At 40.2% G+C, this 23,765-nt stretch overlaps 1 protein-coding gene across 1 annotated transcript in view; it reads left to right on the top strand.

The window, feature by feature from the left end:
* The window catches only part of NAALADL2 (N-acetylated alpha-linked acidic dipeptidase like 2), a 343,221-nt gene that overhangs the window by 117,501 nt on the left and 201,955 nt on the right, over positions 1-23,765 (top strand). The window contains exon 5 of the mRNA XM_064164711.1: positions 10,452-10,571. Within this exon, the coding sequence (XP_064020781.1) occupies positions 10,452-10,571 (120 nt within the window). The remainder of the gene's footprint in view (positions 1-10,451; positions 10,572-23,765) is intronic.

Genomic DNA, 23,765 nt, shown 5'->3' with positions numbered 1-23,765 from the left:
TACAGGAACAGCAGAAGCTACCTGTAGGAGAGGCTTCAATAGAGCCCTGCCTAGAATGGAGCTGTATTAGCTGGATAGAAAGGACAAGGAGGTGTAGGGAGTGTGTATATGTGTCTGTGACTGAATTTGATCTGTGAGGCCAAACTATATCAAACTGATGTTAAGAGATGTCTTTTTTTTTCCCTCCAGTTTTGGTACAATTTACAGTTTTAGCTGTCATTGTCATCTAGGATGCAATTTTATGTGATAGAAACTGAATACAAAGCACCTTTTCTGACTATAAGCTAACACTGTGAGTCATATTGAATTACTCTGAAATTTTATTGTATGATAGAAACATTAAACAAAAATAAAGAAAACTTTTAGAGGAAAGTGCTAAAGATCATGAAGAAAAAATGTCCTGAATGTGTTTCAAGAGGACCTGTGGGTAAAAAAAAACAACCACCCAGTTGATTAATGACTAGCTTTTTATTTAGTGACCCCCCCACACACCTGTCTTTCTATGTGCAGGAATATTGAAGTTCTGTGATTTAAATCTGCTCAGACATTGTCAGTCAGATGCATCTCTTAGTGTTCTAGCAGCCAATCCAAACATGGAATTATTTGCTTTTTGGGGCTCAAAAATGTTCAGATTCAAGTTGCACAGAAATATCTTTTGGGCTTGCTTCAACAGTTGATAGAAATATATCAGGTTGTTGTTTTTCAAGGCATAAGATTAGTTTTCTCATTCTAATTTGCAAATAAGACATAAAAAGATGCTCAAGGTTAGGGAATCCTGTGCTAGTAAAAATAAAGTATGGATAAGTAGTGTCCAAATTTGGCCAAGGACGGAGGGGAGTTTGCTTTCAAATATGTAATTTAGTCATTTGTGTGTTATCACAGAGACATTTCTATGTGATTACTCCAACTGTAGCTGTCATAGCACACACAAAACATTGTAAGTAATATTTGCCATCAGAAGATGATATGAGTGGATTTTGAGGCCCTATACCTAATTTTACATGAAGAAAATAGTGGTATCTTACCAGGAGATTTCAAAAAACAGTGTTGTTTTGAAATGATTGTAAACCCTGGAGTATAGAATTTGCATGAAAACTGAGTTCTAAATGAAGGAAATTATTCTTTCTTATAGAAAAAACACCCACAGAACTCTCCTCTTAAAAATCACTCTAGGATTCTTTCTCATATCCTTTTCTGATCTGCTTCTGTCTTGTGTCTGACTTGTATTTATTTGGCTAAATCTTGAATTATACCCTCAGTCACGCTTCCTTGGATCTTTACCTCTTCAGATGGAGCTGTACCTAGTAACATAAATTATAAAACTTACTGTGCTTGCATTTGACTTCAGCGCGTCCTAATGATGAAGGAGCAGACTGATTTGTCAAATTCATACTGAGTGCTACTACTGTAAAATAAATCAATAGTTAAGCACATGACTTTATTAGTTCAAAGTTTGGCACTTCAAGTTGAGCTGGAGACCGTCAAGAAACACATGCCACAAAGCCCACAAACAGAAGGTCTCCTTCTGTCCCTCTTTTTTTGCCTAGAACCAAGCGAAGGACAAAGTCAGAAAGATAACTTTGAATATTAACATGTCTGTAGAAATACTGTAAGTATCTAAAAGATGACTCTGGCTGTTTATTTTGTCTCTGGCTTGCTATTTTGAACAATGAAGGGAGCTTGAGTGGTAGCAATCAGAGTGAGACAGCTGTGGTTGCCTGATTACTGAAGGGAAGCTTTTGGCTGAAATGGGAGCAGCAGTTCCTGTCAGAAAGTGGAGCAGAGTTTACACCAACACATTATTTGGCATACTTGGACACAGCTCTGTTATTTCCCCTTTTCTTTCTTCCTTTTCTCTCATTTTAGAGCTAGTTTTGTGTTTGTGCCTTTTTTTGCGTTTGTTGATGTCCAACTTTGATCTACAGCCAGCCTGAATTTACTTTTCTGCTCTGCTGAATGCTGCATTCAGCCTCAGTTTCAGAGCTGTGCAAATAATAGAGTGAAGTGTTTAATTAAAGTTAGCCTCATGTCCTGCTTGCAGACTGCTGTTTTCTCAGATACAATTTGCAAGTGTATTTGGAGTTTTTGCTCTAGGTGGAATGACTAAGGGGAGGTTTTTTACTTGTGAATGATCATACCTTGGAGGTTTCTGTTACCTTTGTCTTGTGAACAACCTGCAAAGAGTAGCTCAGTGGTGAAGGACAGATATAGGGCGTTGATGGTAATGAAAGTGGGGATGGAGTAGGCTTTGATGGCCACAGAACTGAGGTGTTGGTAATCCTAGAATTATTGTCTGCCTTTTGGAGAAATCTGTCTTCATGTTAAAGAATAAGCAATCCTAAATGTATTTTTTATATGGCATTTAATATTTAGTTTTCTTCAGTACTTGGAGTTTCTTTATGTCACCTATTTCTCACACTCTCTTGTTGGGTAGGTCAGAACTGACAGAAATAAGAGCTTGACTGTGCTGCTGAGTATCAGTCATTTTCATAGCTGCAGCTTCTGTGGTCCTGACTTCCCAAATAGTTTGTGTAGAAGCTGTTCATTAAGTGAGTCAACAGACTGGTATTTGATAACATACATTCATAATCCGAGGTTATTGAACTGTGGCACTGATGACAGGTAAGATTAAGAGATTTTTCACTGCAAGCAGTTTGCATACTACTTTTGGAGTTACATTCTGCATAAGTTTACACATTTCAAATAAGATTTCTTTGAGATTGTTCATTCTTTTAAGAAATAATGATAAAACTCTGTGCATACAGTGGTGCTTTTCTGTCTTACTATTCCCAGCTTTGATAGCTAGAGCAGGTGCATTTAAGAGCTACCTTCCTATCTACACTGATTCCATCTTCATTGTGCTGGTTGTGAGTAACATCCCTTTCTGAGTGTGCTGGCTTAGAAGTTTTCTTTCCTGTGGGTTATTCCCTTAATCATCTTCTTGTCTTGTATGCCCCTGGTAAATCAGCCACAGTCTGCCTCTTAGCCAGTGTATTGAATGCAGATGTATGATGCTGTTGTTATTCCTTTCATCTCATAAGTGATCCAAATGATAACAATGTAATATGACAAATGTATTCCCATTGCTGTTTTTACCTGTTTAGCTTAATCCTTTCAATTGACTCAGCATTTGCAAAACCAACAAAGATTTAAAGTATTATCCAGCATTGTCAGGACCCCAGCTGCCTCTTGCTTCATATAGTTAGTCAGACTTTTTCTTTTCATGACCTGCTTTGATTTTTTTTTTTTTTTTTGGTCCATGACCAGGTGAACTACAGTTTTATTCTTTTTAATTTTGTAGATGCATAGAAGAAATTGGAAAAATACCATTGTCTGTCTTGATTGTGGCATTTTCAGAGTCCTTGTCTTCTCTGTTTTGGGAGGTTTTATCATATTTTTGAAGATAAAATGCTTACAACTCATTAAGCATCATCCTAAGACTTGCAAACTTCTAATAAGTCTAATGTAAAGTAATTACTTTGCCTAAAAATGTTTGTTTCATTATCTACCCCTACTTCATTTCATGCATGGGGGGATACTACTGAACTCCATATTGCACGTGGCAATTTGTTCCTAAATACTCCTATCTTTCAAACAGCATAGCATGAAACAATTCAAAGAGTAAGTACCTAATTCAAATAGATAAACCAACTCATTCTCTAGCAGTTTCCCAGATTTAGGGTAAGAGGATTTACCACTGCATATCTAAACCAAGTACACAAGTGTTCTTTTTTAGCACCTGATAAAAGTATGAGCTCTCTTTTGTTTTTAACAGTATTATCCTATCCAAAGGAAAGCAGTTTATCAAATATGGGTGATTTGGGCTGGGATAGTTTGCTTACATTAGTCTGGAATGTGTAAAACGAAGATTGTCTTATGTTGTAAGCATTTCTGGGAAAAAAGAGTAGAAAAAATAATCATTCTTTTTTGGAGGTGTAAGGAATTCTATGACTAAAACAGGACTTCATGCAATATGAAAGGAATGTTAATTTCTCAGTGGTTTATTGAGAGGGTCACACTCCTTGGATACAAGAGGATTCTTTAACATTTTTAAAGTTCCATTTTTTCTTCAGTATTTTATACTAGAAATAAAGGGTCCATTTGATTGAGCACCCATGTATTTATATAGAACCAAAACTGTACTACTGTACTTTATTTGATCATAGAATCAACCAGGTTGGAAGACATCTCCAAGATCATCCAGTCCAACCTATTTTCCAGCCCTGGCCAATCAACCAGACCATGGCACTAAGTGCCCCATCCAGTCATTTTTTGAACACTTCCAGGGACGGTGACTCCTCCACCTCCCTGGGCAGCCCATTCCAATGCCAATCACTCTCTCTGACAACAACTTCCTCCTAACATCCAGCCTAGACCTCCCCCAGCACAACTTGAGCCTGTGTCCCCTTGTTCTATTGCTGGTTGCCTGGCAGAAGAGACCAACTGCCACCTGGCTACAGCCTCCCTTCAGGTAGTTGTAGACAACAACGAGGTCAGCCCTGAGCCTCCTCTTCTCCAGGCTAAACACCCCCAGCTCCCTCAGCCTCTCTTCACAGGGCTGTGCTCCAGGCCCCTCACCAGCTTTGTTGCCCTTCTCTGGACACATTCCAGCATCTCAACATCTCTCTTGAATTGGGGAGCCCAGAACTGGACACAGGACTCAAGGTGTGGCCTGACCACTGCTGAGTACAGGGGAAGAATAACTTCCTTTGTCCTGTTGGCCACACTATTCCTGATCCAGACCAGGATGCCTTTGGCTCTCTTGGCCACCTGGGCACACTGCTGGCTCATGTTCAGCTACTGTCTACCGGTACCCCCAGGTCCCTTTCTGCCTGGCTGCTCTCCAGCCACTCTTTCCCCAGCCTGTGGTGCTGCTTGGGGTTGTTGTGGCCAAAGCATAGAACCCTGCACTTGGCCTTGTTAAATCTCATCCCTTGAGATGTTGCTGTTAAGTAATGCAAACTATTTTTCCTTTTGTTACAAATGTTAGTAAAATATTAAAGTGTGCAAGAAAAGAAGGGGTAGGAATAATTTTTAAAACAATTATTAGAACTTAATGATTACCTCTTCCTTTCTGGATTGAGCTTGGGATTGTTATGGCTTCATTCTAAATCCTTCTGATGAATTCTTGACTTCATTTGGAAGGGGAAGAACCATTTGTAGTTCGACTTGTGAGGAGAGAACCACTTCAAAACATAGTGAAATATTACGTGTACCCCTAAAGTTGGACAGTAAGAAGAGACTTAGGTGTCTAGGGAGACCTAATAGCAGCCTTCTAGTCCCTGAATGGGGCTTACAAGAAGGCTGGAAAGGGACTATTTATGAAGGCCTGTAGTGTTAGGACAAGGGGGAATGGTTTGAAATTAGAGAAGAGTAGATTTAGATTGGATGTTAGGAACAAATGATGTTCTGCACCATGAAGGTGATGGAACCACTGGAACAGGTTGCCCAGTGAGGTAGTCAAGGCCACATCTTTAGAGACATTCAAGGTCAGGTTCAACAGAGCTCTAGGAAACCTAATCTAGTGAAGGACATCCTTGCTCACCGCATGGCAGTTGGACTAGATGACCTTTGGAGGTCCCTTCTAACCCAAACCATTCTATGATCGTTACTTTCAGACGAGGGTAGTAGAAAGACTTCTAATCTATTGAGCTTTAACCTAGCCTTCATGTGGAAGATGTGTAATGAAAGATGCATAATGAAAGTAATATGTAACTCTTGGTTGTCTTATACCCAGTTTCTTTTTCGTTATGTAATGACTTAGGTACAGCTTATATGTACTCTGCATCCAGAAGTGTATTTCATAGCTCTGGCATTGGAGCTTATATTTAACATTTGGAGCAAAGGACACAGTTTGCAGAGTGTTTAGGGCAGCAGGGACTTGAGTTCCACTTCTCACATAATTGAAAAATGAGCTGTGCTTTTGTAGGGCTCCTTTTTCAGTCTGCTCTTGTTGATCTCATGTTGCCTGTGAAAGACTGGTGAGCTGCTCTTGAAGATGCAGTTTACATCCATAAATTAACTAAGAGCATCAAAAGGCAGTTGCTAAATGCATTAATAATTGTGCAAACATGTAGTTTTGTTGTTTACAGAGTGGTGGATAGCACCCTGGAGAAGCAGCTGGCAAAAATAATGTGAAGAGAAGAAGCACTTGAATGTAGATGGGCAGGGATGGGATCTCATTTTCACACAGGCATGCTGTAGAAGAAAATGGTTTGATACTTCATTATGTTGTGTCTATGTGTATTGATTTTGCCTCAGGAAAATTCAGTGTAGTTTCTGTGGTACAAATGATGAAAGCTCTGATTTTTTTATTTGCTTGAGGAAAAGCATTTGGTCTAAAGGAATTAGATTAGAGGTCTCCCCAGAAATGAGCCTGAATCTAACCTCTCAAGCCATAAAACTTTCTGAGATGAATAATTCTTAGACTAAAGTGTATCTACTTAGATGTCTGTAGATACAAATTAGAATAAAGGAATGATGTAAAATTTGTGTGAATTTCCTGGAAGTGCCCTTTCCTTATTTGATATGAGTCCTTTATAACCAGAGGCTTCAGATTAAGTCAAATATTAAATGGCTTCCACTAATATAAAAAACTTCTGGACTTGATTTTATCATACTTTTCAAATGGGACAGGAAAAGAAATATATTAGATTTCAGCCTCTAGTTACCATTTGAATTTTCTTGTGAAGTAGTCTGTAAGTTCTTTATATTTTTAAACCCGCACATATTGCAGAAGAAACTGCATGAAGTGCAAAATTTTCTCTTCCTACATTTCAGTATTTGGTGTTAAATCTACTCTTTGCCTTTTACAGAAATGTGTTCTAACTTTGGTTGACTTTTCTAAATACTTGGGGTTTATAGCACTGATGATATATTACAGACTTGGGCTCCTGCTAACTTGAAAATGCAGAAAACAAGAACCTTGGCATTTTTTTTGGTATGAGTTACACAAACACTGAGGCACAAGCTCAAAATATTTGGGTGGAGTTGCACAAGAGTAAATACTTCCCTAAAATAGCCACGTTCAGGAATCTAGTAAAATTTCACACATTCTAGACATCCAGGCCAGCTGTTGTTAGAGTTTGAGAGATGCTAAAAAATCAGAACTGCTGCCTTTGGCAATGAATGCATACTTAAGTTACCAAAGCTAAGCTGAAAGAGAAACTTCTCTGTCTTCTACTACTTCTCTTATTTTAGTTTTTAAACTCTCCCATAATATATTCTAGTATTTGTGTTTCATATGAACACTGTACAGAGATTTAGAGATCAAAGAATGTCCTCAGTGGTATCCTGAGAGCTTCATAATGTTCTAAAATAATAATGTACAAGATGATTATTGTCATGCTTCACTGAATCACAGAATGTCTTTGATGGGAAAAAATCTTCAAGATCATCAAGTCCAGTCATTAGTTTCACACTGACAAATCCTTGACTAAACCAAAGCCCTCAGCACAGCATCTAAGCACTGTGAATTGCTATGGTTGGAAAGGACCACCGGGGTGATCCAGTCCAGCCTTCATCCAGCATCCTTAATCACTAGACCACAGCCTCAAGCACTGCATCCACTCTCCTTTTAAACACCTCCAGGGATGGAGACTCTGCCACCTCCCTGGGCAGCCTGTTCCAGTGCCTGACCACATGCTCAGTAAAGGACTTCCTCCCAACATCCAACCTAAACCTGCCCTGATGCAACTTGAGGGCATTTCCTCTTGTCTTATTAGTAATTTAGGAGAAGAGACCAGCTCCAGCCTCACTACAACCTCTTTTTAGGTAGCTGTAGAGGGCAACAAGGTCCCCTCTTGGCCTCCTCTTCTCCAGACTAAACAAGCCCAGTTCCCTCAGCTGCTCCTCATAGATCATGTTTGCCAGACCTCTCCCCAGCCTCTGCACCCTTCTCTGCACCCACGCTTGGTCTTCACTGGAATTTATTGCTATTTATGTGTTAGAAAAATGGCTTTGATAATGCTTATATATATGTGAAACAAAGCAAAATGAAAGATCCTTGCAGACGTGCCTTGAAGGATCTTTCTACCCCTGCCAATAATTGACATTTAGTATTAATTCAGGCCTTTATTATGTATTCCTACAGAGCTGAAGATCTGCATGGGCTAAACCATTTTATTTTACTTAGACATGGCTCTAAATGCAAAATCTGTATTAATAGAAATATTTACATGCCAGAGTGAAGTAGTCTTATCACAGTGGTGTCCCTGTGTTTAAGAGCAGACAGATGTAGACATGACTTTACTCTTTTAAAAGAGGGCAGTAAAATAAGAAGGGTCTTACTGAAGTGGAGAGGAATACAAAAAAGTGTATTTCAAGAGGTACGGGAGGAGAAAGAAAAAAATATGGCATTCATAGAATGGTTTAGGTTGGAAGGGACCTCAGAGAGTGTCTTGTTCCAACCCTCCACCATAGGAACCTCCCACTAGAACAGGTCACTCGAGGCCTCATCCAACCTGGCCTTGAACACCTTCAAGGAGGGAGCAGCCACAACCTCCCTGGGCAACCTGTGCCAGTGTCTCACCACCCTCACTGGAAAGAACTTCTTCCTAACATCTAATTTAGATCTCCACTGCCAGTTCAAACCCATTACTGCTCATCCTGTCATTACCAGGCCTTGTCAGTAGTCCCTTCCCAGCCTTCCTGTAGGCCTCCTTCAGACACCGGAAGGCCACTATAAGGTCGCCTTGAGGCCTTCTCTTCTCCAGGCTGCAGAGCCCTGACTCTTGTAGCCTGTCCTCATAGGAGAGGTGCTCCAGGCCTCTGATTATCTTCATTCAACCTAATACAGGTATAGGATACATGAGAATTCCTCCAAAACCTTCCCCTCAGCCAGACTAAACCACCAAAATCCTGGTGTTCATTTTCTCCCCACCACCACTGTCTCTTGCTAGGCCCAAGCAGGCCTGATTGTGCAGCTGGAAATTTACTGCACGTTATGCCCCCATAGTTACCCAGATAAGACTCCCTCTGGAGAGGTGAAAGGAAGAGAGTGAAAAGAGCAAGATTTGGCTTTGCTACCCTCTTATAAAGCCATAGCAGGATTATGGAATTGAAGGACAGAATCACAATTTCCAGGGGCATCTCCTGGGATGGGACTTGGTCTTTGTGGTTGTCTTAAGGGAACTTATCATAGAATCAAGCAGGTTGGAAGAGACCTCCAAGATCATCCAGTCCAACCTAGCACCCAGCCCTATCCAGTCAACCAGACCATGGCACTAAGTGCCTCATCCAGTCTTGTCTTGAACACCTCCAGGGATGGTGACTCCACCACCTCCCTGGGCAGCCCATTCCAATGCCAATGACTCTCTCTGGGAAGAACTTCCTCCTAGCATCTCAAACTACTACAAATGGTTATCTGAGAATGACATTTGGAGTAACTGATGGGTTACACGGGAACACTTTAATAGTTAATGTAGTCTGTTGAGGCATCATGAGACTGCATACTAAAACTATGTCTTGGTAGAGTTTTCACTGTATTTTCATGAATGGCCAGTGTAATCATCCACTCATGTTTTAAAACATTCTACAGAGAGGTCATTCTGCCCCTGTACTCTGCACTGGTTAGACCACACCTTGAGTACTGTGTTCAGTTCTGGGCCCCCCAGTTTAGGAGGGACATTGAGATGCTTGAGCGTGTCCAGAGAAGGGCGACGAGGCTGGTGAGAGGCCTTGAGCACAGCCCTACGAGGAGAGGCTGAGGGAGCCTGAAGGGTGGTTGTGGCCAGGAGGAGGTTGCTCTCTTCTCTCAGGTGGCCAGCACCAGAACAAGAGGACACAGCCTCAGGCTGCACCAGGGGAAATTTAGGCTGGAGGTGAGGAGAAAGTTCCTCACTGAGAGAGTCATTGGACACTGGAATGGGCTGCCCGGGGAGGTGGTGGAGTCGCCGTCCCTGGGGCAGTTCAAGGCAGGATTGGACGTGGCACTTGGTGCCATGGTGTAGCCTTGAGCTCTGTGGTAGAGGGTTGGACTTGATGATCTGTGAGGTCTCTTCCAACCCTGATGATACTGTGATACAAGACTCTGATTCCATTTAAGTAAAATAAAGGTGAATGAGTTCACTTGATTTAAAATACACTTCTTTAGATAACAAGAGGAAATTCTCCTGACGATCAGCACCATTTAATTCCTGACAGAAAAAATAAACAACCAACCAAAAAGAAAACAAAAAATAGACAAATAACCCACCAAGACCAAACAACAAAAGGGTTGTTGTCATGGCTGATGAATTGTGAGTGACAACTGCAAAGAAATAGATGTATCTGGTAGATTGAATTCTCAAACTCTGTTACTACAGGTACTCTGAGTTAGGAAGTGGGCGTAAAGTAATTGCAGAGCTCTGCTCAAGTGCTTGTACTTAAGTAAATTTAACTTAGTTTTTGTGGAAGGAGCACCTTTAATGATACATGGTAGAGGTATAGCCTGAACTTTGTCTTCTCTGCAGGCAGAACTTGTGGATGTGCAGTATGGGACCGTGGAAGACTTGATCCGGATTCAAGCCATTACGAATGTGACCAAAAAAATTGCACTTTTGAAGCTAGGACAATCACCTTTGCTTTATAAGGTCAGTCAAATGCTTGTTGCACCTTACCTGAATTATTTGTTCATTTTTTTTTTAAGTATTAAAATACCAAAACAAGGCCTTTCCCCTTCTGTCCCAATAAATCAGGATTTGCTGGCATTCGGGTTCTTCCTTAATAGTAGCTACTTTGATCTACAGTGCCTTTTACGTGTTACAGTTATTTATTTTGCTGTGTCTCTTGCAGTGCCCCAGTAGTATACTGTATTTTCTCTAGGTGTACTGTAATCCTTTTGGCAAATAAAGTAATCCTGAAAAGAAATAGTAAAGCATGGGGAAGAAAAACAAAGCCAGCTGAGATCAGGAATAGTTGGAATTATGTCTGCTAAAAATGTAACAGATAACACTCACACAGAGTCACAGGATGTTAGGGGTTGGAAGTGACCTCCAAAGATCATCTAGTCCAACTTCCCTGGCAGAGGAGGATCACCACGTTGCATCCAGGTGGGTTTTGAATGTCTCCAGAAAAGAAGACTCCACAACCTCTCTGGGCAGCCTGTTCCAGTTCTCTGTCACTCTCACAGTGAAAAAAGTTTTTCCTTATGTTCACATAGAACCTCCTATGCTCCAGCTTACACCCATTGCCTCTTGTCCTGTCATTGGACATCACTAAGAAGTACCTGTCTCTGTGCTCCTGATGCTCATCCTTCACATCTTTATAAACACGAGTGATGTTACCCCTCAGTCTCCTCCAATCTAGGGAGCCCCAGCTCCTTCAGCCTTTCCTCATAAGAGACATATTCCCTTATGTGACTTCATACTGGATTTCTTCAAGCAGTTCCCTGTCCTTGCACTGAGAGGCTCAGAACTGGATGCAATACTCCAGATGTGGCCTCATTAGGGCAGAGTAGAGGGAGAGGGGAACCTCTTTTGACCTACTAACCACACCCCTCCTAATGCACCCCAGAATGCCATTGGCCTCCTTGGCCACAAGGACACATTGCTGGCTCGTGGTCATCCTTCTGTCCACCAGGATACTTAGGTCCCTTTTCCCTGTGCTGCACTCCAACAGGTCAATCTCTAATCCACACTGGTCTATGGGGTTGTTCTTTCCTAGATGCAAGACTCTTGTCCTTGTATTTCATTAAATTTCTGCAGCCTGTCCAGGTCTGTCTCAATGACAGCACAGCCTTCTGGTGTGTCAACCACTCCTCTCAGTCTTGTGTTGGTAGCAAATTTGCTGACAGTGCCTTCTGTGCCCTCATCTAGGAACCAGTGCTAACTCCTGAGAGACTCCTAGATAGAAGCCTCCAACTAGACTTATCTATACCTCTTTTCTTCAACATGTTCTCAATCCACATCTCTACTCAATCATCCAGACCTCACTTCCTCAGTTGAGCTGTGAGGATGCTGTGGGAGACAGTGTCAGATGCTTACCACATCCAGTGCATGATCTATCCACCTAGTTATGTCCTCATAAAAGGCTATCAGGTGGGTTAAACGTGACTTCCCCTTGGTAAAACCGTGGGGACAATGGTTGCACTCATTTCTGTTATACTTGACCTCTCTTGCAAGGTTTAATCCAAGGAGGCTTTAGTTTTCCTAGTTGCCTCCCTGCAACCTCTGACAACAATATTCTGTTGGCCCTAAGTGGCCAGTCCTTCCTTCCACGATCTGTAGACTCTCTTCTTCCACTTGAGTTTGCCCCGCAGTTCCCTCTTAACCATGTGGTTCTCCTGGCTGCATTTCTTGATTTCCTACCTGTTGGGATGCTCAGATCCTTCCTGCCATTAATGATCAGACACTCCTGTAGAGTCATTAAGATATACTTATGGTCTACGGATGGCTCACCACAAGGTCAAAATGAGACCAATGTTTTTCTTCCACTCTCTCCTGTCTTTTTTGGTTGCAGCTATCTATGGAGAGGTGTGCACAAGAGTGTGTCTGTGCCTGCTCTTCTGCAGCTCCAGCACTGGCAGAAAGTGTGGAGATGGAGCTCTCAAGTCTGCTTTATGCTTTAGACATAATAGACTCAATGTATAAACCGCAGTTAAACTCTAAGTGTCAAGTAACTGCCTTCTATTGCAAATATTTTATAAACAAAAATGCTGTTTTGCCTTTCAGAAAATATAGTAGCCAAATAAATATTTAAACAATTCATTCCCAATTCACAAAAGCAATTACAAAAGAACAGTAACTCCAGATCTTATAATTAAGAGAGTCAAGATCTGCTCTGTCAGCCACAGAAAGCACAATCGGGACCACAACACAGGTTCAGAAAATAACCACTTAATGTTTTTTTGTTTTTTTCCTATAGCAATAATATTTGTCTCAATAAAAATGCCATTTTCAACTGAATAGCTTTAGCTGCTTATTTGAATTATTTAGATGCAATCTAATTATGTCCGTGAAAGGTCAGTTGTCATTGTTGGAGCTTGGCTGTTGTGCATCATTTCCACCAATAGATCTTACACTGTGCTTCCCCACTAACTAACAAAACCACTGAAACAGCAATTGGGGTTTATGAAGTACAGATTTGATAAAGATGCCAAGTTTGCTCTAATGACACCATTTAAAGTGTCTCTGAGATGGACTTTTTACTAGTTCAATTTGTGTTCCTGCATTTGCTCTGTTTAAATTAGCCTGAAGGAGTAGGGAAAAATGGCTTCCTGTGCTGAAGACAGGGCACATCTCAGGAGCTTTTAGTTAGGGTTGACTGTAGACAGGGCCCAAGAAAGTGAATTCTGCATGGTGGCTGAGTGACACTTCTGGATCTCATCTGCTGTTCCAAACCAATCCATTTTGCATGTTCGGAGTTCGTTATGCAGTATGAACCAAAGTGTGGTGTGATCAAGAGTTTGACTTAGTGTTTGGCATCTGAGCTAGATAAAACTACCCAAACTTACCTCTTGCTCATGTCGAATGGAATTTTACTCTTTGTTATTTCTTAAGTTTGAGTAGTTAAGCTATCTTTTTTTTTTCCTCTGGATGTAAATTATATCTTTTTGTTTCTGAAATAACTGTAAGCTATTAAAAGTGAGAAAATCCATAAGAAGGTATCAGAAATAGATTAGTCTTTCATAAGGAATATTTGACATGAAAGAGGAAGAGTGCCTTAAACAGCAAGTGGTGCTGATTTAAATGGGCTTGGTATCTCACTACTGAGTTCACTCTTTTACCTCCCCCCCTCCACTAATGTTTGTGTTTCGATACTTAACGAGTCTCACATTTCTGTTTCAGCAGATACTTCCCTGTTTATGTTTTCCTTATCTCTATCTTCCATGTGCTTGGTTTTACATCACATTAAACCAGAATGCTGGTTCATAAGAGAGCTCTTGCTATATATATGTTTACCTTATTTTCTTTTTAATTTCTGTATTTGAGTAGTATTTTTCACATTTTAGTATCCTTCAATTTCTCATTTCTAATACTTTATTTTATAGAAATATTTCACTCTGCATTTGGGTCTTATTTTTAGAGATCCTTCACCAAAGTTTGGTTTTCACAAGGGTTTCTAATAGTGTCTCTGGTTTTCAGCTTTGCATTTTCCCTTGCATGGGTATGCTTTTTGCCTGCCTCTCTTCTTTGCTGCCATCATCACTGCTAGTTTTCATGTGCTTTTTCTATTCCACTCCACCTCATTTTCTTTTTCTTCTTTCTTTTCCAATCTTTCTTTCTTTTTCTTCTTCTTTTTTAATTAATTTGCCTTTTTTGATCTTTCCCTTTATGTTGAGTCCATTGAAAAAAACCTGAAAGAAACAATAAACTGCTGTTGGCACAAAACTCACCATGAAAACTGATCAATGTTTCTTTAGTCTTTGCACCCATCAACAGAAAGAAATATGTCCTGATAGAAAACAGCTTGGTGTGCAAGGGGGTCATTTGTAGAAATAATCCCACGGGATGGAAATTTGAATATTTGGAAAAGTAGTTTTATTACTATTTTTGCCATAGAGCTTTGTTTGGTGTTTTATAGAGATTGGATAGGGTACAAAATCTATGGGAGAATCAAGGCTGAAAATAATTTGGAGCTGCTTCTTTCAGACTGGGCCCATCTCTGTTTCTCATATCCTCAGCCATAATGAAAAGAACAGGCAGGGTTTAGTGCCTTTGAGTACCCTGTAATTGGAATATAGAAGGAATCTGCAATATAGAGAGAAATTGGAGTATGCATAAAAGCCTGAAGTTAATGTGCTGCTAGAATATACAGTTGAATCCTGAACAGGAGTAATTCTGATGAACTTTGGTGAGGTTCATAAATTCAGGCTGCTCTGTGTGAACAAGATCTGTAGAAATCTGACCTTAAGATATTTTGTTATTGACTAGGATTTCATTGGGAGTGTTGACTTTCTGTTCCACTGGAACAGAACATAGTATCTGATGCAGTATCTGATTTGATCTGATCCCTGGTCTAGTGAGAAGTGTCCCTGCCCATTGCAGGGGTGTTGGTGACCTTTGAGGTCCCTTCAAACTCAGGCCATTCTATGATTTAGAGTTAGAGAGGCTGCATCTATGGCTGTGGGCACATTTTCTGTAGTATTGGCAGGGCTACACAGACACATCTCCATCCCTTAAGATAGACCTTTTAAAATGAAGACTATGTTACTACAGTGACATTATAAGTTATACATTAAAAAAAGAAAGAAAGAACATGAGCCCTACCTTTATAGCAGGGTGAAGTATCAAAAGTACCTTGATTCTTGGGGAGACCAGGTAGAGCTTACATAGTTGTGTTAAAAGGATAAAGAAGTGGTATCTGTTAACCTATGTATAAATCAGAGTGTAGGAAAGGTTTAGAAAGAGGTTTTATCATTTATACAGGACTATTAAGTAGGGAACAGTAAGGGAACAAGACTCTAGTCTATTATAAAATTAATAGTGAAAGAGGGAGAAAAGAATGACAGAAATGCTTCAGGGACTGGCACAAGTTATAACATGGCAAAAGCAGAATCATTTTTGTAACTGAAAGGTTTAGAAATTTACTGCTCCCAGCACCTGGAGTGAAAGCTTCCTATAACAGCTAAGCCAGTGGACTGAGCAGTGAATCACACAGGTAATACTCACATGGTGCATTGGCTTGCCATAGCCATGAGACTGGAGATCTCTCTCTCTTTAAGCAGAATAATTCATAGTGCTGAATCACTGAGAGAAGGAGAAAATTCTAAACTACTATGTCTACTCCTAAAGGCATATTGCCACTAGTTTGAGACACTTGTAAGAGCTGGATGGTTCTTCAATAAACAGAGACCTGTGTTAAGGAAGAAGACAAACTTCTAGTGGAATATGTCAAAAGGAGGCAAACGCAGAACAGAAGTGAAGCACAGTTTCTGAAATTAACTAGCTTAAAGAGAGGTAGAATACCTGCTTCCTTATGTGCTGAGATTGGCAGTGATTGCCTCCTGGTGTTCTGGCCAGAGGGAAAATGGGTGTTTTAATGGAACTCAGGACATCGGGATCACTGGTGAACTTCAGTAACCAGTTACAGACAGGAGATTAGAGCGCATTCCCCAATGAATCAGGACTTCCCTTGAATCAGAAGGGTCTATCAATGTGGAGAACGATGATGAAATGCATTACAAGTAATTACAGCAAATCTCTTCTGTGATGTACAACACCTTGAGAAAAAGCACCCTGAGTGCTGTATTTATAGACAGGAATCCTAACAGTAGAAAATATGTGGTGACAGAAAGGTTAATGGAACCACATCACTAGCATCCAGCTCCACAGCCCTGGCTTTGTCTGTCACCACTGTGAGCATAGGAAACAAGTCAGAGAGAGAAGGCATCTGTTCAGGAGAGAACTTACACATTCATTTCAATATTCAGGCTCTAGAAAAAACATTTTCACATTCATTTTTTTGAACAATATTCTGAGTCTTGAACATGATTTAATCTTTTGGGGTCGAGATTCAAGAAAAAAAGCCATAATTTCTGTCCTAAATTAACTTTTAATAGAGTAACAAAAGCCCTGGAGGCCAAACCACTTCATCTTTTAAATGTTCATATATTAACATTTTTTCCCACATCCATTAAAAGAAGATGTTGTTCTAATGTGTAAATATCTATATTTATTTTAATAATTTACCAACTTCATAAATATTCATGAAATTGCTTTTTAACTGTCATAAAGTTTAGAAATTGTGGATGCTTGCATTTTTATGCAGAGGTTATTGGCAGGCACTTAGAGATGAAGATTTAGTAAATGGAAAAATAGTAAAGATTCCCAGAACAAAGGCAATTTGCTAAAAGGCTTCCAGTTGGTAACTGTTAGTTTTAAATAAAATTACCTTTTTCCAAAGTAAACTTATTTTCCTACTGTCCACATTGTTTATTTCTCTCCCTCTGGTGCTTCTGATGACTAGCACATGTAACTGGAGATTACATTTTCCATCTCCATTTAACTGGGACTCTCCTTCCATCCCTTCCACCTTCCCTATATAGACTCATGTGTCCAGAGAAGGGCAACAAAGCTGGTGAAAGGCCTGGAGCACAAACCCTACAAGGAGAGGCTGAGGGAGCTGAGGTTGTTTAGCCTAGAGAAGAGGAGGCTCAGGGGTGACCTCATTGCTGTCTCCAACTACCTGAAGGGAGGTTGTAGCCAGGTGAGGGCTGGTCTCTTCTGCCAGGCAACCAGCAATAGAACAAGGGGACACAGTCTCAAGGTGTGCCAGGGCAGGTCTAGGCTGGATGTTAGGAGGAAGCTCTACACAGAGAGAGTGATGGAGTCACCATCCCTGGAGGTGTTGAAGAGAAGACTGGATGAGGCACTTAGTGCCATGGTCTAGTTGACTGGATAGGGCTGAGTGATAGTTTGGACTGGATGATGTTGGAGATTTCTTCCAACGTGGTTGATTCTATGATTCTATGTATGAGTCTGTATGTGTGTATCTGTGCTATGCAGCATGCACATGTATATACACATATATAAACTGTATTGAACAAAATAATTTCCAGGGCACTTCAACACTTTTCGTATGTTTCATAATTATGGAAACTGGGGTTTGAATAGTTTTGTTTTTTTTCAAAATGGATTTTCTTTTCCCAAAGTGCCTAGAGTCTTTATATACCCATTTGCCATCTGAATGCTATAGATTTTAATGATATAATTTTCCCTCTCAGAGTCTTTCCTGAAAACTCACACCATAGGTATAGGTAGCATGGATACAAGCTATAAAAACATACAAAACTAGACCCGGAATCTGATTTTGAAGGGATCATCTGGTTGCATTTACTTGAACAGCATCTTGTTCCTCAGTTTTTTTTCTCATTTATCATCCTTTGAAGTCTCATCTTGATTCCCAGAATCCCGAGAGCTCCTCTTGAATAATCCAAACTGAGTTCAGATTGACTGGTAGCAATCTGTTGACGCAGAATGTGCTATTTAGACACATTGTATTGCTGCAAAATATGTGAGTTCTTCCTTTGTCTTCAAGGAACTACAAGTTGTTTTGTGGTCTTTTCCCTCAGCCTTTGTCTGCACTGAGTTCATAGGAGATTGCCTGCTTCAAATCAGTTACTCATATTACTGTTCTTTATCCTTTTTTTTAAAACCCAACGATTAGATTTAGTGTACTTCTGTTATTAACCTTCTCACTTTGCAAACAACTTCTCCAATCTGTTGGATATAATCCACTCTGAAGAAAGGTTCCCTTTTTTTTTTTTTTCTACTTTCTGTGTAAAAAAAAATCTGTACCAAGGCGTTCAAAGCACTTACTGGACAATAGTCTGTGCTGGAAGGCTGTTTGTGTAATTGAGGTTTCACACTGCTATCAATCCTGTGTTTGAAATGGTTCTTTTGTCATCCATTTACCTCTTCCTGATTTCATGGTTCATGGAATGTTGCATAAATTGGTTTGCTCTTTGTGATTACTGAGAAAATTTATGTTTGGTTTGAGGAAGCACCATGGGTCTTCCTTCATCTCAAACAGTGTCAAATTTGAGACACTGATAGACATAGTCCTCAGTTATATTCCTACAGCTTTAACTGGCAACAGTACTTTCCTGTCGCTTTGAACTGAAAGGAATGAGCCATAACAGCTAATTAAAGAAGCCTGGAGACACCTTGCCTCAATATCAGAAATCCACTTTGTTTTGGGGTGACTAAGAAATCTACCCCCAGACCACTGAAACCACAGTCTCTGCACAGATATATCACTTAATTCTTCATCCTGCAGTCATATCTCAAATTTTATTGGTAAGGTTAACACATAGCTTGAAAAAATGAAAGTACCAATTGTGATATATTTTCCCTCTGTGTAAGGTACTATAGGAAAGAAAATTGAGAAAGATGCTGACTTCAGAAATCTATAGCAGTTGAGAAAAAAACAACAACAAAGAAACAAACAGTAAAGATACCAAACAAGTGATTTTGTCTTGCTGGTTGTAACCAAATGGTGATGAGCTCTATTGTTCAATACCTAGAAGGCTGTTACTATCCAAAATAATTGAAACTGAATATGTTGGTTGACTGTCTACATAATCCAGCACTAGGATGATTTCCTGTGACTGGTACACCCAAAAGTGAAACAGAGCCAGTGCACTTATAAATCCAACCTGTATCTGTTCAAATGAATATGAAATAGTTGACAAAAAAATGCATTTTTATCTGCTGCAATGCAGTGGCTAACAGGATAAAAGTAGAGTGAGGATTCCTTGTTTTGACAATATAGATGGGAGAAAGTAACTAGCTCCTGTAAGCAGCAAGAATAAGATGTAAGGGGCAGGATAAGAAACAAGGAATTGATGTCTGGAAGGAAGTGTAATTGTAGGACAACTTGTCAATGTTCTCAAATAACGAACATTTTGGTTGCATCAGTAGAAGGACTTTTGGTGATTACTCATTTCCTTTCTGATTACGAATCCCTGGATGTGTTAGAATGGAAGGAGAGATGTTCTGTTACCTGAGTAAACAGGGGGACATGTCAGTTAATGAGCAAAAGTAGATATTGATTATTCTGCATTTCTGATGCCACAGAATTTTCCCTGAGTGTTTTGAGAAGTCATTGCCATTTTGCACACATATTCCCAGCCATAGTTCCTATTCTGTCTTCTGGATTGCCACAGAAATTCCTGAAGTCCTCCTACTGAATCAGACACTGAATTCTTTGCTATTTGACTGGGTTACATGGTCCTGGTATCTTCAATAACACTGAACACTTAATTTTCTCTTGGGAAAATAGTTCCAAATGTTCATATACTCAATTGGGTGTTTAATTGCACATTCACTACGTATATTAAATGCATCCTTTGAAAAATTAGTCAAGCTCCCATTATGAATTGCTACTTCCTTAAGGAAAGGGCTGGCCATTTTATAGCAGGTCCCCTCCTTTTAGTACAATAGGCTTAAATTGAGTGAGGCAGTAAGTGGCTTCTATTCAAAGATGGAGGATGACTACCTCATAAAAAATTCATCCTGGGGTATTCTGAAGCTCTTGTCAGATTTTAGAGGTGTGAAACCCAAGCATAATTTTCTATTTTATCAAGCCTTAAGAAGTGAGTAGTAAATGCAATCATCCAATTCACTGTCTGAGTGCTTTGTCCTGATAAATGGTGCAAAGTCAAGTGAAATGATTTTGCTGTGAGGTAGCTGTTCAGAAGCAGAGGCCTCACTTCATGCCTCAGAGCCCTAAATCCACACAGCTGATCAGCTACTCACATGCAGGGTGGTAAGGAAGCCTTGTGCACGTTGTCTGTGTCATAAAATCTGAGTCTTTCAAGCTTGCTCTTTCTGCAAATGCATCAGCCATACTTCTGCAAATGGTCTTGGCCCTTTTTCTGCTACTTACATAGAGTATTAGTGGGATTTGTTTTCTACCCAAGCTGCTGGCTGAGGCCAGGTTAAAAGAGCTTAGACTTTGGGGAAGAGCCACGGACAGACAAATTACATGAGTCTCTTTTCATCTCATGTGTTTGCAGCACATATGGTTTGTTTCAGGCCACACTTTGAGTACTGTGTCCAGTTCAAGAGAGATGTTGAGGTGCTGGAACATGTCCACAGAAGAGTGACAAAGCTGGTGGAAGGCCTGGAACACAAACCCTGTGAGGAGAGGCTGAGGGAGCTGGGATTATGCAGCCTGTAGAAGAGGAGGCTCAGGGATGACCTCATTGCTGTCTCCAACTACCTGAAGGAAGGTTGTATCCAGGTGGGGGCTGGTCCCTTCTCCCAGACAATCAGCAACAGAACAAGGGGACACAGTCTCAAGTTGTGCCGGGGGTAGTATAGGCTGAATGTTAGGAGGAAGTTCTACATAGAGAGAGTGATTGGCACTGGAATGGGCTGCCCAGGGAGGTGGTGGAGTCACCATCCCTGGAGTTGTTCAGGAAAAGCCTGGATGAGGCACTTAGTGCCATGGTCTAGTTGACTGGACAGGGCTGGGTGCTAGGTTGGACTGGATGATCTTGGAGGTCTCTTCCAACCTGATTGATTCTATGATTCTGTGATTTTAACAACAGCTGAGAAAGTGAAAAAGGAAATGAGTAGAGATGAGGAGTGAATATATAAAATCTCATTCATCCAGGAAAGGTCTGTCTGCCTGTAGGTTCTTTGACAGTATCAGCATCTGGACTAGGTGAAACAATGCAAGCAGTGCCATTGATCTTCAGAACTGCCCACCTCAACTCTACAAAGGGTAATTTCAGAGCAGTACTGCACATGCTGGTTATTTTATATTTTCTGGAATAGTGCTCAGAGGAAGAGGTCTTTTTTTCTCCAGGCAAGGAGTATTTGATAAGTACTCACCTCATTAGATAGTGAGTTTGAGTTGTGTGACATCTGTAGTAATTACTGATGTCTTATTCAGCAGAATGTTATGATTATTATCTGGCCTTTTTCTGCTCTTTCAGATGTTTGGGGTTTTGTTGTCCTTTTGGTTTTTTTTTCCTTGCCTCACAACAATGAGTGGTTTATTTACATTTCTGTGAATTAAATTCAAAGGTGTCAGAAGCCATAGAATCATAGAACTGTTCTGGTTGGAAAAGACCACTGAGAGCTTTGAGTCCAATCTCCTACCTAACACCATGGGCACTAAACCACATCCCAAAGTGCAGTGTCTGCACGTATTTTTAATGTGTCCAGCGGCGATGACTCCGCTGCCTTTGCTAATGCCTTTGCAGTATTTTTTCCTAATATCCAATATTAACCTCCCTTGCTGCCACTTGAAGCCATTTCTCCTCCTTTTATCTACTGCTAAACAAAATATTTATGGAAAACTTTTAGAAAAAGATGTTACAGAAATAAATATTTCTGTGCCTACAATTCATGTTTTAGTGGGTAAACAAGGATGTCACAAGTGGCTTAACTGAAGAATGATTTTCATGCATTATAGCTCTTTTTTTTTTTTTGGTCACCTGTCCTTTATAATGTAGCTAAGTTAAAACAGTTAAGAAAAAAATGTTTCAGCAACCCAGTGGGTTTTGTGAACAGAAATAGCTTTGTAGCTGGTCCTGCAGTTCAGGACATATAGCCAGAGCCAGATCTTGGTTTAACTTACATTTATTCTGCATGGCTTTAGAGACCCATCTGTGAGAATTGGCTCAAAAAATCAGCACTTGTGATTTATGTATGAAAATCTGAATTCTGCCTTTTCAAATACACCTGTAGCTACCATTGTGATCAGAGCTTTGAGTAGAAATGTGGTCTTGCTGAATGTTGATAGCCAACTTTTTCACTGACATCAGTGGAATTAGGTTTTTATACTTTGCCTTCTATAGCCTATGGAAGGTTTTCATTATTTTCCCTAGACCTTGTTCACTCTTTTCAGATCTTCTATAATGGATTTTTGTGGATCATATCTGGTTAAAATAGGTAAGATTTTGGAAGGGTGGGTTTTTTCTTTGTTTGGCTCTTTAGGGGGTTGATTATTTTTTGTTTTCAGATGAGGGTAGGGAGGGAGATGTGGGGGATGTCTTTTAGCATTATGTTTTTTCTCTTTCTTTACATAATGCTGAAGGAGCCTGTAGCACATCAGTCAACATTTCATTTTTAGCCATTTGGGACTCTTGATGCCTGTGAATGAATTTGAAAGGAAAACCATCAGGTCTGTCATTGCAAATATAATTGGCACCCTCTTTTCAAGTACAGCAATAACCACTTGGAATATTTAGTTTTGATTGCCAAAAGAGTAAACTAACTTTTTGTGTTGAAGACAGTTCTTCCACAGTTAACATACAACAGGAAAACAATGTGAGAGCTCAGACATCTTCATTCTGTCTTTAGGTCTAATTCACAGAAAGCAACATGTACAACAAAGTTGAATTACCTTGTTTTCTCTAGACCTAACTCTAAATAAATGCCAGCTTGTTGGTGACAGGTGGGGAACACAAACCCTATGAGGAGAGGCTGAGGGAGCTGGAGTTGTTTAGGCTGGAGAAGTGGAGTCTCAAGGGTGACCTCATTACTGTCTACAACTACCTGAAGGGAGGCTGTAGCCAGATGAGGGTTGGTCTCTTCTGCCAGGCAACCAGCAACAGAACAAGGGGACACAGTCTCAGGTTGTGCCGGGGGAGGTCTAGGCTGGATGTTAGGAGGAAGTTGTTGCCAGAGAGAGTGATTGCCATTGGAATGGGCTGCCCAGGGAGGTGGTGGAGTCACTGTCCCTGAAGGTGTTCATAAAAAGAGTGGATGAGGCACTTAGTGCTATGGTCTAGTTGATTGGACAGGGCTGGGTGCTAGGTTGGACTGGATGATTGGACTGGTTGATTCTATGAGTCTATATTTTCATGTTTCTACTAGTTTTGGGTGACTTTTTCATTCTTTTTTTTTTTTGTTTTGTTTTGGAAGGGGGGAGTGGGGGTGGATCGGTTGATTTGGGGTTTGGTTGTTGGTTTTTTTGTGTTGTTGTTGTGGAGGGTTTGTTTTGCTTGCACGGGGTTTTATTTTGGTTGCCTTAATGTTGAATTTATTCTAAGCAAGTTTCTGAGGGCAATTTTCCAAATTTGGGTTTGGAGTAGTGATTGTTCGTGGTGATTGAGTTTTCTTTTGTTATTATTTTAAAATATTTTTAAAGCAGTGATTTTGGTGGTTTTTGATATAAATTATTGGTCAAGGGCATTGTATATAAAAAAATTCTTGAGCTTCTTGATGCTCACTGAGAGAGAAAAAAAAAAATCACACGGTCAGTGAAACCTTAAGTTAAAATTGGTGAGGGCTACCTTCCTGAATTGATTTAGGAAGCGTTAGAAGAACTAGTAGCATTTTCACTGATAGTTCCAAATTTCACATCACTTTTACACTTCAAATTTC

The sequence above is a fragment of the Pogoniulus pusillus genome, chromosome 26 (assembly GCF_015220805.1).
Source record: "Pogoniulus pusillus isolate bPogPus1 chromosome 26, bPogPus1.pri, whole genome shotgun sequence".
Lineage (NCBI taxonomy): Eukaryota > Metazoa > Chordata > Aves > Piciformes > Lybiidae > Pogoniulus > Pogoniulus pusillus.
The sequence above is the reverse complement of the archived record's forward strand: the minus strand, read 5'-3'. Positions and strand labels throughout refer to the sequence as shown.